Genomic DNA, 12,312 nt, shown 5'->3' with positions numbered 1-12,312 from the left:
TTCTGTTAATCTTGTAATGTTTCATACTAGGCAAAATCCAATTCAGGCATTCAAAAGTGGCACACATTCTGCACTCCCCCTACCCAGAAATAGCCCTCTCCCACCTCTGACACACCCTCTCACCACCCCTTTGCAGCCCCTGTGCCACTTGGCACAAAACCGTTGGCAACCAGGGGCTTGGGTCCAGCACTGGCACTGCTTGCTTCCGAGTCATCATTTAGCACTGTGGTTCTCAAACGTTTAGGGTCAGGACCCACTTTTTAGAATGAGAATCTGTCAGGACCCAACAGAAGTGATGTCATGACCAGAAATGACATCATCAAGCAGGAAAATTTTTAACAATCCTAAGCTGCAATCCTACCCACACTTACCCAGGAGTAAGTCCCATTTACTATCATTTTTAAAAGAATATACATTGTAGCTTGTTAGAAGTACAGGTCTGTAACATTTCCCCAGATGCAGTAACATACCATGGTAGCATCCAGTCTAATATATTAAAAATAAAATATTGAAATGAATGGGGACCCACCTGAAATTGGCTCGCAACTTCCCTAGTGGGTCCCGACCAACAGTTTGAGAAACACTGATTTAGCGCTTAACGGCACTTTTACAATGGTTCACACAAACACAGCAATCACTGGACTGGTGGAGCACTGAGCATTGATTGTGCAGTAAACTTATTTTTATCAGGGCATTTCGACAGCCACCCAGCAACACAGACATAGAGTCAGCCAGAAGTGAATCAAGACTAACTATTCAAGAGTTAAATATAATACAAAACTAAATCCCGAAGTATCTGAACATTATTACATTTCCAAGCTGTATGCAAAAAGAAAGCATGATTCCTGCTTGTGACTAGAGAATCTTATGGAGGTACAAATATGTGCATGGATATACATAGACATTCACATTGATGCATGGAGATAAGGAGCATGAAAAAGGCAATAAAGTGCCACTATTGCCATCTGCTTTTACTGTAGTACAATTCTGCAGTAGGTGTGATTTATTTAAAACAAATTAGTTTTAAATAAGAAGAGAGACTGCTCACAATCTTACTTTAATAGTTCCTCAGTAGGACCAAATGTGCTGGCCAATGTAGCATAAGCTATTTCCCACACTGGTTAATTATTCCATCCCTTTAAAGTGCTCATTCTTCCATACAGTTATTGTTCCTACCAAAGCATAAAAAAAACTAATGTGAACTAATTGTTCTGTGAACTCCAATTGAGTTTGACTTTGGATCATTCTTCATGAATGAACAGTCCACGTGCAAAGACAGAGGAAGCAATCAGGGACTACATTTCTCATTCATCATTTATTGTCTTCTACAACATAATATTGGATTTCATAGCAGTTCAGATCTCTTCTATGTAGCAATAAAACTACTGAACAATACTAAACTAGGCTATATAAAACTCGACTTCCATTTTAAGACTGAAATCCTATACAAATGTTCCTGGGAACAAGCCCCACTGAAAACAATGGAACTTATTTCTGAGTAGACATGGATAGGATCGGGCTCTAATTAAACAAGTATTTTAAAAAATGGAAAAAACGTAAATGGAAAAAGTGCAATCATATCTTGTGCTAGAACAGGCAGGCCTGGAGGCCTGCACTGTATCCAGAGCAAGATTGGAGCCAGAAGTGGCTCAGCCAGAGGGAAGAGGAAACTCTTCCCCTTATCCCTGGGTAAGCCACCATAGCCCCAATGGGTCTTCTTGGAGTTGCAGCACCTCAGGAGTTTCCTCAGGAGTTGCACCTCCACGCTGCTCAGGGAATAGGTTTGGGATCCAGCATATCTGCTGGGTCCCAGCCCCACCTCCCGCTCCCTGCCCACCTGCCCCTTGGAACATCCTCCATCCACCCTGGACCAGTAGCTTGGTTTGTAAATCATGGTTAAACCACAGATCCCGGGTTTCAACAGCACATGAAGCTATGGTTTAACTAACCAGGATTCTGAAAAGACAGTTCCAGATCTAAGGAGAAGGAAAGGGGAAGGAATGAGTATGCAAGTCAGAGCTCAATACCACCTTGTGGTATTGGTTCCAACAAACCATACTCCGAACCAGCCTACAATTCAACTAGAGTGGACCAAAAAATGTGAACGCAGGTTTTACATGAATTGTGAAGTCTTTTTGACTATAAAAATACGTAGCTGTTCCCAATGCTATACTGAAATGACAATATTATTCTCAGTATTATTATTGATAATATTATTTTCCCCCTTTGAACCTAAACTGGAGTTTTCATGTTGGATTTCTTTGTCATTGTCCATAGAGATTTGAAAAGTCTCAGTGAGTCTTTCTGTGCTCCCTCAGAGGTTAAAGTGAAGAATGAGTTCATTGTTACCTGAAATTTCAAGTGATGCGAGTGAGAAGTTCAGTTCCCCTGTGCAAATCTCATTTGAATGAATGTGAACTACATTCAGGATGTGAGCTGCAGAAGAAGGTCTCAGTAGACTGGGTACCACAATTCAGAACTGGCTCTGTGGCAGCCCTAAGGCACACAAGATCTGCTGCCCCACCTTAACTCTTGGTAGGGACCATCTCCTCTCCATGTGGCATGCAATTGCTACTTCAATCTCATTGAAAGAGTTTTATGTCTTGATAAGGAATTGAGCTGGGAAATGCCCTGTTCAAAGCAATCATTAATTGAACAGACAGTCTTAGTCAACCTTTCATCCTTGTTGGGGAAAAAAATTGGTATCTATTCCTGTGCCAGGAACTAGGCAATTTAAATACAGCATGTTACTAAATGAGTGCAATGATCCATTAGCAGTAAAGATTTATTTCATAAACATTCAATGGAAATGGGAGCCCTGTTCTCTGGCTTGCTGTTGCAGAAGCGACTATTCAGTTTCACTGAAATATAGATGTACGTTGCTTAATGACAGTGGTGCGTCTTTAGACAACATCACCTGTTTTCAGCCTCTGAAGCTAAAGGGTGCTGTGCTCCAGAGACTTTTCTGAGCCCTGTAGAGGCAGCGCACATCCATGCTGCTGCCTCCAGGGCCTTCCCTGAGCCTCAGAATGCTTTATAAGGTGAAAAAAGTCACTTTCAGTTTCCCCTGCAGAATGGAAGTTGCAATTCTTCAGCCAAAAAGACCATTCTGAACATCGCAGAGGCAGCATGCAGATGCACGCTACTCTGTGGGACTCAGAAAAGCCCCCAGAGGTGAGGCTTGGGGGGGGGACGACATTGTGAGATACAGGAAGCTGGACTAGATGTGCCTATGGCCTGATCCAGCAGGGCTGTTGTTATGTTCATATGTTCTTATGACCGTCGCATATGTGGCCCATTGCTGGTCAGAAAGTCGCTAAACAATGTTTGCTTGTATGTTGTACAATTGGAATTCCTTTTCTTTTAACAGTTGGCAGCCTAAACACCTCATTCAGTTACACTGGAATGTGTGTAGTACATTCTAGGCAGCCTAGACGTTAAGATCTTTTGACATAACTCTGAATCATGCATGAAACTTCTTAATTATCACAAGGACATGCATAAGTTATGAAAGTTTAATGGAATGACTTATCCCCCCCCCCCCAGAAGGAACCTTGGTAAATCTCACCGCTAAAGCAAATGTGAGATCTTAAAGACAGAATTTTAATGGCCAGAGTTAAGATCATGGCAAAGTTTAGCTGAAGTTTTAATCTATTGGTAGGATTTGTATTATGATGTGTTGCTGACATTTCCTTGTCTTGGTATTAAAGTGTTTTAATCACTTCTCTCCCCCACCCCCACTCCCAAATTCTACCTTTGATGATGTTACAAACTCACAAGTACAGAGACCCCAATAAGCCAAGCCACCCTAAAGGTGGTGGGGAGTAGAGGAAGCTCGTGGAGGTGGGGAAAGAAGGAAGCAAGGAATAAGAGGAGCCTTCAGCCAGTCTCACAGATGTTATTTTTATTCATTTATATTTATATTGCAATCCTATGAGTGTCTACTCAGAAGTAAGAGCAGTTGAGTTAAATGTGTCCCAGGTATGTGTGCATAAGATTGCAGCCTTAGAATATTCATATACTGCTTTTCAGCAGCCGCAACAAAATCCTTAAAGTAGTTTACATAGTAAAAGGAATGAGAAGGGGTCCCATCTTCCAAAAGGTCACTCAAGCTGGAAAACTGCATCCCACCACCTTTCCTACTAGAACTTCAAGACAGATTCATGGGCGTTATCACAACGACTCTGTGGTGGGCTGGGCTGAGAGACAGTGATTTGCCCAAGTCTGTGCAGTGATCTTCATGACTGAGCATAGCTTTGAACTTGCATCTTTGAGATCCAGGTTCAGCACACTTACCGTTATGCCGCACTGTCTAATTTGGTTTTGAACCTCAGCAGTCAACATAAGTAAGTAAATAATTAAAATGGTGTATTGCCAAAGGTCAATGGCTCTTTTAGGACTGGGAAGCAGTAAGCACATGGATGGATAAAGCATTTTATTGATAATACATAAGCAGCATAAACAATCTAAAGATAGCAAATATGCTTATGCCCCTTCAGCTGCAGGGACCACCAGTTCAGCAACCGCATCGTTCAGGATAGTCTACTACACCCATGCCAGATAATAGCTATCTTATTTATACCCTTATTAATGAGTAAGAAAGGAAAGTTGCGTGCACAGAGCGAAGTTTGCAGGTGCCTCAACACGCCCTGTAAGTGGCCCTTTCCCCTCACCTACAGATCCACTCTGGGTAGCAAGAGCAATGTGGAATGGACACCTCTGTGTTGCTCTCATCACCCAAAATGACTCCGAAAACAAGGGAGAGGTGCCTGCAAAACGTAGCACTGTGCCCCCTCCTCTAGAAACATTTCTGGGGAAAAGCTATCAAAATCTGGTCCCCCCAGTTGGAGGTGTTGGTCCTTGGAGCAGGGTCCGGTGCTTTCCAAGATGGGATAAACAAGGACAGGAAAAAGGCACAACAACCTATGCAAGCTGTTTTAGTGAGCTGTTAACCCTAAGAGTTCAGAAGGATTGAAAGGGGCATGCTCAAGAGAACAGTGGTTTTCTGCAATTTCCTACTGTAAATGGTCTCATTTGTCTTGGCCCGACCTAATCTATATAATCCTTTCTAATGATCATTGACTGTTCTTTGTTTCTTTTTACGATCATGAAGTATATTTGGTGCTGTCCGAACGGGTGCTTACATGCTGTACATGTTGATGACCAAAGGGCTGAAGCCATCAGTTTGCGACCAGAGTTTTTACAACGGACCTGTCAGCAAATTCTGGGCTTATGCATTTGTGCTAAGCAAAGCACCAGAACTAGGTGAGTGTCTGATTTTCACTTCCTGGGTGTACAATGGCACAAAAGAAAGAGGGAAAAGGTTCTCCTTAGCAGTCGAAACATGCGTATCTAATTTTGCAGTCAGTTGATAAATTAGCCAGCCAGTCACCCCATCATCCCATATTTATGTTCTCTGAAGCAAAATTGTCCATTGTTGACAAGATGACTCCCAAAACCCAGAGGGAATATTTATGCTTAACCCATTACTGTTTTGATTGTGGATTAGTGGGATTTATAGATTCTATTTCGGCCGCTGTTCCTTTGCTGTGTTCTAGTGCTGCCCTTGAGCTAGAAAGTGACATTTCAGGAACAACACAGAAGCTATTCACCAATGTAGGGAAAGGCTAATTCAGCCACAAAATGTTAACCCTTTAGAACTGCAGTGCCTCTTCTTTGCTTCCCACTGCTCTGCTGCATTACAGTATTCCCTATTCTTAAGTAAAATTGCACAGATAGTCAACCACAGTGATAATCTGTGGCATCGCTAGGGGTGCAGGGGGTGTGACACCACTACTGGTCAAAATTTTTAAGACCTTGGCATTTTCCAATAACATCATCATGTTTTTGTCTGATGCATAATTTCATGCAGAATGCAATGAAACAAACCATGTTGAAATACCTCTATTCTATCAAAAGTTATAGCCCCAAACCAGTGGGGGTGGGGTGATGATACATCACGATGACCACTATCCAGGGCATTGCCCTGCCCACTGAATGGGAGGTGGTCTATCTTAGGGGTGACATGCTAGCCTCCCTTACCGAGTGATGCAAACCCTAGTGATGCCACTGGTGATAATCACAAGGGGCATGGAGGAGCAATGGGGGTGGACCACCCCCAGTGATGCCCCCAGAATGCAGTCACATCACACCACTGCCCTTTGGTGATGTTTGATCTGCTTCAGGCCTAGCCACCACGTGTTCTCACCATCAGTCATATTTTCACCACTTGCTGGTGAGAGCGCACTGTGGCTGAGCCTAAAGCAGCCCAAAGATCGCCAAAAGGAGGCAGCATTTTGCAATTAAATCAATGCAAATATCCAGAAGGTAAGCGGCTACATGATAACGTCAATATGTCACCCCTGATCTTCCGGCATTCAGAGCAGCTCCAGGCAAGCGCTGCTGTCCTGGGTGGTACCTGCTTCAGAGACTCCTCTGGCTGGGAGTAAGTCATACTGAAATAAAGAAGCTGTTATTTCTTATATTTAAAGATGTGTAAGATGGAGTGCCAACTTCTCCCCAGAAATACCAAAAGGCCAAGCAGGCTATAATCCTGCCTTAATCATAATAATTCATAATAATTTAGATTTTATTATTATTATTAATTTATTTATTTATTGAATTATTATCAAATAATTTATTGAATTATTATTAATTCATAATAATTTAGATTTCTATACTGCTTTTTTAAAAACCCAAAGCAGTGTACAAACACATAAAGATAAAGCATTAGAATCAAATATTAAAATTAAAACCATTAAAAACAATTTAAAAAATAACAATAAAAGAGCAGATTAAAATGTCAAATAGTGTACAGCATCATAGAAGTTAAGAAGGGGTCTTAAGGAGCGCCTCCCTCCCCAAAGGCCAAGTAAAACAGATGGTCTTCAAACCCTGCCAGAAACCATAAACTGAAGAGGCTCCCTTTGGATCTTCTGGTAGCTGAATCCAGAGGCATGGTGCCACAACCAAGAAGGCCTTACACATTGCTACCATCCCCCTGACTTCAGATGACGGAGGTATCATAAGAAGGGCCCTTCGTGATGACCACAGAGGACATGCAGGAATATATGGGAAAAGGCAGTCCTTGATATCCTGGTCCTGTGCTGTATAGGGCTTTAAAGGTCATCACCAACACCTTGAATTGGGCTCAGAAAGGAACGGGCAGCCAGTGTAGCCACCAGAGCAACAGCATAGAGCAGGGGTGTCCAAACTTTTTGGCAGGAGGGCCACATCAACTCTCTGACACTGTGTCTGCTGTCTGGGGAAAAAAGAATTATTTACATTTCAAATTTGAATAAATTTACATAAATGAATATATTAGAGATGGAACATATGAATGAATGAAGGTCTTGCAATAGCTCAAGGCCTATAAAAGGTCTTGTACAAAGCATGGCCAGCCTTTCCTTTGCTGCTGCTGCTGCATCACAGATGTGAAACAGCAAGCAGTGGAGGGAGCCCTTGTCCCACAGCTCACGTGAGAGGTTGAACAGTTGGCCGTCACGCTGAGAGCAGTTGCATCAGGCCAGTGTGGGCTCCAGCAAGTCTTCAGAGGGCCAGAGGCTCATTGGAGACTGGGGGCACCCTGAGGGCCAGATTAGGAATCCTCGAGGGCCGCCAGTAGCCCCAGGGCCGGGGTTTGGACACCCCTGGCATAGAGGATTCTGCACATTCTGGTTCTGATCCTGATAGTGCACTTTTTGTACTCTGTTTTAATTAGCAAGTCTTTAAAAGACCCCCCACCACTTCCACCTCATTTCAAGCTCCCCACTGCTTTTTTTTTTTTTTTTAAGAAAACACCAGGTCAGCACATGCATTGAAAGTATTGTGTGTTTTGACCCCAAGGCTTATTAAGATAATTGTAATTGGAAAGTAGGAAACTGTGATTCAGCAAACCTTCCAGTATTTGTTTCTGACAACCTCACAGGACTGCAAATTACACTAAATAATAATGACTATGAAAGATTTGTTGTTTCAGTGAGTTAGTGATTTTCAGCACAAGCCAAAAAGGAAAAGAAAAACCTCCAGCCTTTATATGTCAAGATTCTCTGACTTCCTACTGTTTGAAATTTATGAAATCCTACTGAGATTTAGCTAAATTAGTCCCATGATTGCTTATGAAAACGTGACTTAGCAATTCTGCTGCTAATGAAGCAGTCAGGAAGCCAGGGGGAAGGGGGAAGTTTAGTGCTGATTTAAGCTACAATTTGAAGTGCACTTCCTTGGAAGTAATCATGGTCAGGCTTGCTTGCAAGTAAAAAGAGTGTGGAATTGGAACATTCAAGATGAACACCGCTTCTCTCTTGTACTTTACTGGTATCCTTTGTTTGAGCTTTGGAGGATGTACATGCACAGGAACGTGTTCTGTGTTTTAGAGGAACCCTGGCTCTTTTCTCCTTCAAAAGCTTTAAATGGGTTGATACAAAGCAGACAAGTGAATTAAATTACAAAGAACAGGAAGGGAAGCAATGGAAATGAGGAGGAGGACAAAGAAAGAAATTCTTCAGAACAATAAAGAATAAGAGATGTATTTCCATATTAAGAAAAGGAGGCTTTGCCAGGCTGAAATATCTGGTTTGCTTTTTACTGTGCATCCTGTGAGTACATGAGAGCTACCTGTCTTTCTCCCAGTACAGAGTCTCTCATTGCCCATGGCAACTGCTTCTGAAACTTACAGCACAATCCTATGTAAGTCTACTCAGATGTAAGTCCCATTGTGTTCAGTGGAGCTTACTCTCAGAAAAGTGTGCATAATGTTGCAGTCTTAGGGAGTTCCAAAAGTACAGTGGGCCATTGGTATCCACAGAAGATCTGGACACACACACACACACACACACACACACACACACACACACACCCCTGTGGATACCGATTTCCGCAGATAATAAAACCTACGGGGAGGGCCTCAAGGCTCTTCTGCTCACAACTAGATGTGCCTTCCAGTTGCATCCAGGAGGTGTTCTCGGGTGCAGGGAGGCCTCCCTGATGCATGCAGAAGGCACTTCTGGACTGGTTTTTGCCAAAACATTTCACCACTCTTTCCACAAACCAAACAAACAGCATGTTACATTCTACTCTATTTAAATTGCAGTTTGTGTTTTGGCAAGGAACCATTGAATTGAGAGTGTAAAAACTCCCTGGCTGTTCGTATCACAGCTCTGACTTCAAGCTACAGGCCAATTCCAGCATTTCAAGTGGCACTGCCCATGTGAAAGCTGAGAGGGTTCAGTCTTTTCAGAAGGCTCTAATACCTTGGCCAGTGAATGTTTCTGTGAATGTGCTTCACTAAAATCAGTGGGACTAACAGCCCAATCCTCTTGGGCCTTAGTTCTAGCAGAATAAGTGTTCCTCCAGCACAAATTGCTGCAAAAGTGCCATAAAGCACTTTCTGGCACTCAGTGGCACACCGCTGGAATGCCGATAGGAAGGCTGGTGTCTACCCACCCACATCGTCAGTTTATCTGCCAGAGCAGGAAACTCAGCAGGAGAGGTGGGGGGGGGGGGACAAGGAGAATAGAATGAGGCTAAGATGGAATGGAGGTGAGGAGTCTGCAGGAGGGGGTAATCTGACAGTGATGACTAGCAGAGGTTCAAGGAGACCCATTGCAAAGCATCCCCATTTTTGGCACAACTGCATCAGCGGGGTGGGGGAGAGGAGAATAGGACTGGGCTCTAAATTCCAAGTAATGTGTTCAGGATGTGGAACACTGGGCTTCTTTCCAAAAGGGTGAGTTGTTTGAATTGTAATCGTTGCTAGGTAAAATTCAGAAATTGTATTCCATATCTCCCATTATCTGTATCTCTAAATGTACGGTTAAGAGCTTAGCTTTAATCAATGACTAAACATAATGACTTCAGAGACTGTATTATGCTTAGCATTTGGATCAATAAATGCATTAAACTGTCATTTCACATACAATAACACTAGATGATTAGCTGTGATCAATGCTTAGAAATATGATGAGCCATTACAAAAAATTATTTCACTGGAGTTCCTCCTTAAGAGTAGCAAACATTGCAGAACATGCTCCTTGCCTTCATTTCTTATACTGAGATTGGATTGACTGAGATTGGATTCTAAAGCAAATTCCAAAATTGGTCCTTATCTTGACAATGAATTGAACAAAACCTCCCCAAGTATTCTATCCATTTATGGATTTTAACAATACAGGTTGAGTCTCATTATTCTCAAGGGTTCCGTTCCCAGAACTCATGTGGACTGCAAAAATCGAACTAAAGCAAATCCATTTAAAAAACAAGTTCCTTTTGCTCAGCGATTTAAAAACAGCCTTGCTAACCTTTGTGATGCAAGAGCCATTAGGCAGACAATCCATCAATCAGTTTCTCTCCAGGAGCTTAGATAGGCTTCACTACCAGCACTCCCTTCACCCAGAGCAAAGTGATTTTCTATCACCTGTTCAGGGGGAAGGGCGGGGTTGCTTATCTAAGTGCCTGGAGAGAGAATGATTGATGGATTGTCAGCTGGCTGCCCTCTCGCATTAACTATTGTTGAACAACTGTTTTCCTTTAATTTAAAGGGCCCTTCTCATCGCATTGAGATTTAAAAATCTGTGAATAATTAGTTTATACCCGTACTTCCTTGCATGACTGTCTCTCTACAATAGTAAGAAAAGCTGTTTTTTAAACTGTGATTTTAAAGGGATGCATTTTCCCCGTTCTCCAGGGATCAGCACATTCCTTCTCATTTGCAGTGGCCATTCGTGTTGAGTCAAATCCGTGTATAAAGAAATCCATGTATAACCAGGTTGGACCTGTATAATAGACTCAAGCGTGTCCCAAGCGCCTTTTCACGATATTATATTATGATTAACAGTATTTCTATACCGCTTTTCAACAAAAAGTTCACAAAGCGGTTTAGCTTGCCCCTCATATTAAAATTGCATATCACATGTTGTCTCCCCAAGTTCATTTTATTTCTAATATATTTTCCCTTTTTTTTTCTAGGAGATACAATATTTATTATTCTTAGGAAACAGAAGCTCATCTTCCTCCACTGGTACCACCACATTACTGTACTGCTCTATTCTTGGTACTCATACAAGGACATGGTAGCTGGTGGTGGCTGGTTCATGACCATGAACTATGGAGTGCATGCAGTCATGTACACTTACTATGCCTTGCGGGCTGCCGGCTTCAGAGTGTCGCGCAAGTTTGCCATGTTTATCACGTTGTCGCAGATCACGCAGATGTTCATGGGCTGTATAATCAACTACCTGGTCTTCGCCTGGATGCAGCAAGGCCAGTGCCAATCATATGTGTCCAACATCTTTTGGGGTTCCATCATGTACCTCAGCTACTTTGTGCTCTTTTGCCATTTCTTCTTTGAGGCATACATTGGCAAAGCCAGAAAAGCAAGGAAGGCCGAGTAAAGCTAGAGATGAGGCAGAAGCAACAGCTCAGGTCATCCATGAAACAACAACAAACACAAAGGGAAAAAAAGGCACAAGAAAATGTTCACTTATGGTGCAACTAAAAACTCAGCAGCTAAGGGACAGCTAGGTTTGTTGAAACCAGTAAGTTCATGAACCTGTCATGGCGAGGACTCACTGAATGATCTTGCCTCTCAAAAGACTGCTGATAAGAAATCTTCCTATTTGCATCTGTTTGCTCTTAAAACAAACACAGTTTTTAAAAAACGAAAGAAAAGCAAAAGATCGTAATTTTGCAAAGTAAAATATTAAAATAAATTGTTTCCCTGAGAATAGCTGCCTTTTCTTTAAAACAAAACAAAACCTAATTGTTTCTATATTCTTTCTAAACCTTTTTTTTGTTTTTAAAGTATAAAACTTGAACAAAATTTAAGCAAATGAAACACATGATCTGTGTCGTATGAACAGATGGAGCTGCCTTCTACTGCCCGAGCACTGGTCTCTCTAGCCCAGGTTTGTCTTCTCTGACCGGCAGAGCCTCTTCCAGATCTCAGGCAGGTACCCTGCAATCTAAGATCTGTGCTTAACTGGAGATTCCCGGGGTTAAACCTGGGACCTTCTGCACATAAAACTTCTGCTCAATCACTAAGCTATGGCCCCTGCCCAAATAATACCAATTTTTCTGTGAAGTTTAAAGCTTTTCTATGGAAAGGGTTGGACCCTAAAAGCTCAGTGGTGAAAATGAAAGGTTAATCTTAAGCATCTGTTATGGAATGTCATCCAAGGAAGTAATAACCCGAGAAGAATTGTTTTTGTACTGTGTACTATGATGTGAGAAGAACTTGTGTGGAAGCTAAAGATCTGATATGAACTACTGATGTGACAATTAAGTACTAAGCTTGAGCAGTCTTTTTCCAAATGA

At 42.2% G+C, this 12,312-nt stretch overlaps 1 protein-coding gene across 1 annotated transcript in view; it reads left to right on the top strand.

Annotated features, from left to right (window-relative positions):
* Positions 1-11,713, top strand: part of ELOVL6 (ELOVL fatty acid elongase 6) — a 103,187-nt gene extending 91,474 nt beyond the window's left edge. The window contains exons 3-4 of the mRNA XM_066631984.1: positions 5,114-5,265; positions 10,966-11,713. Coding sequence (XP_066488081.1) covers positions 5,114-5,265; positions 10,966-11,390 — 577 coding nt within the window. The 3' untranslated portion in view covers positions 11,391-11,713. The remainder of the gene's footprint in view (positions 1-5,113; positions 5,266-10,965) is intronic.
* The last annotated feature ends 599 nt before the right edge of the window (positions 11,714-12,312 follow it).

The sequence above is a fragment of the Tiliqua scincoides genome, chromosome 6 (assembly GCF_035046505.1).
Source record: "Tiliqua scincoides isolate rTilSci1 chromosome 6, rTilSci1.hap2, whole genome shotgun sequence".
Classification (NCBI taxonomy): Eukaryota; Metazoa; Chordata; class Lepidosauria; order Squamata; family Scincidae; genus Tiliqua; species Tiliqua scincoides.
The sequence above is the reverse complement of the archived record's forward strand: the minus strand, read 5'-3'. Positions and strand labels throughout refer to the sequence as shown.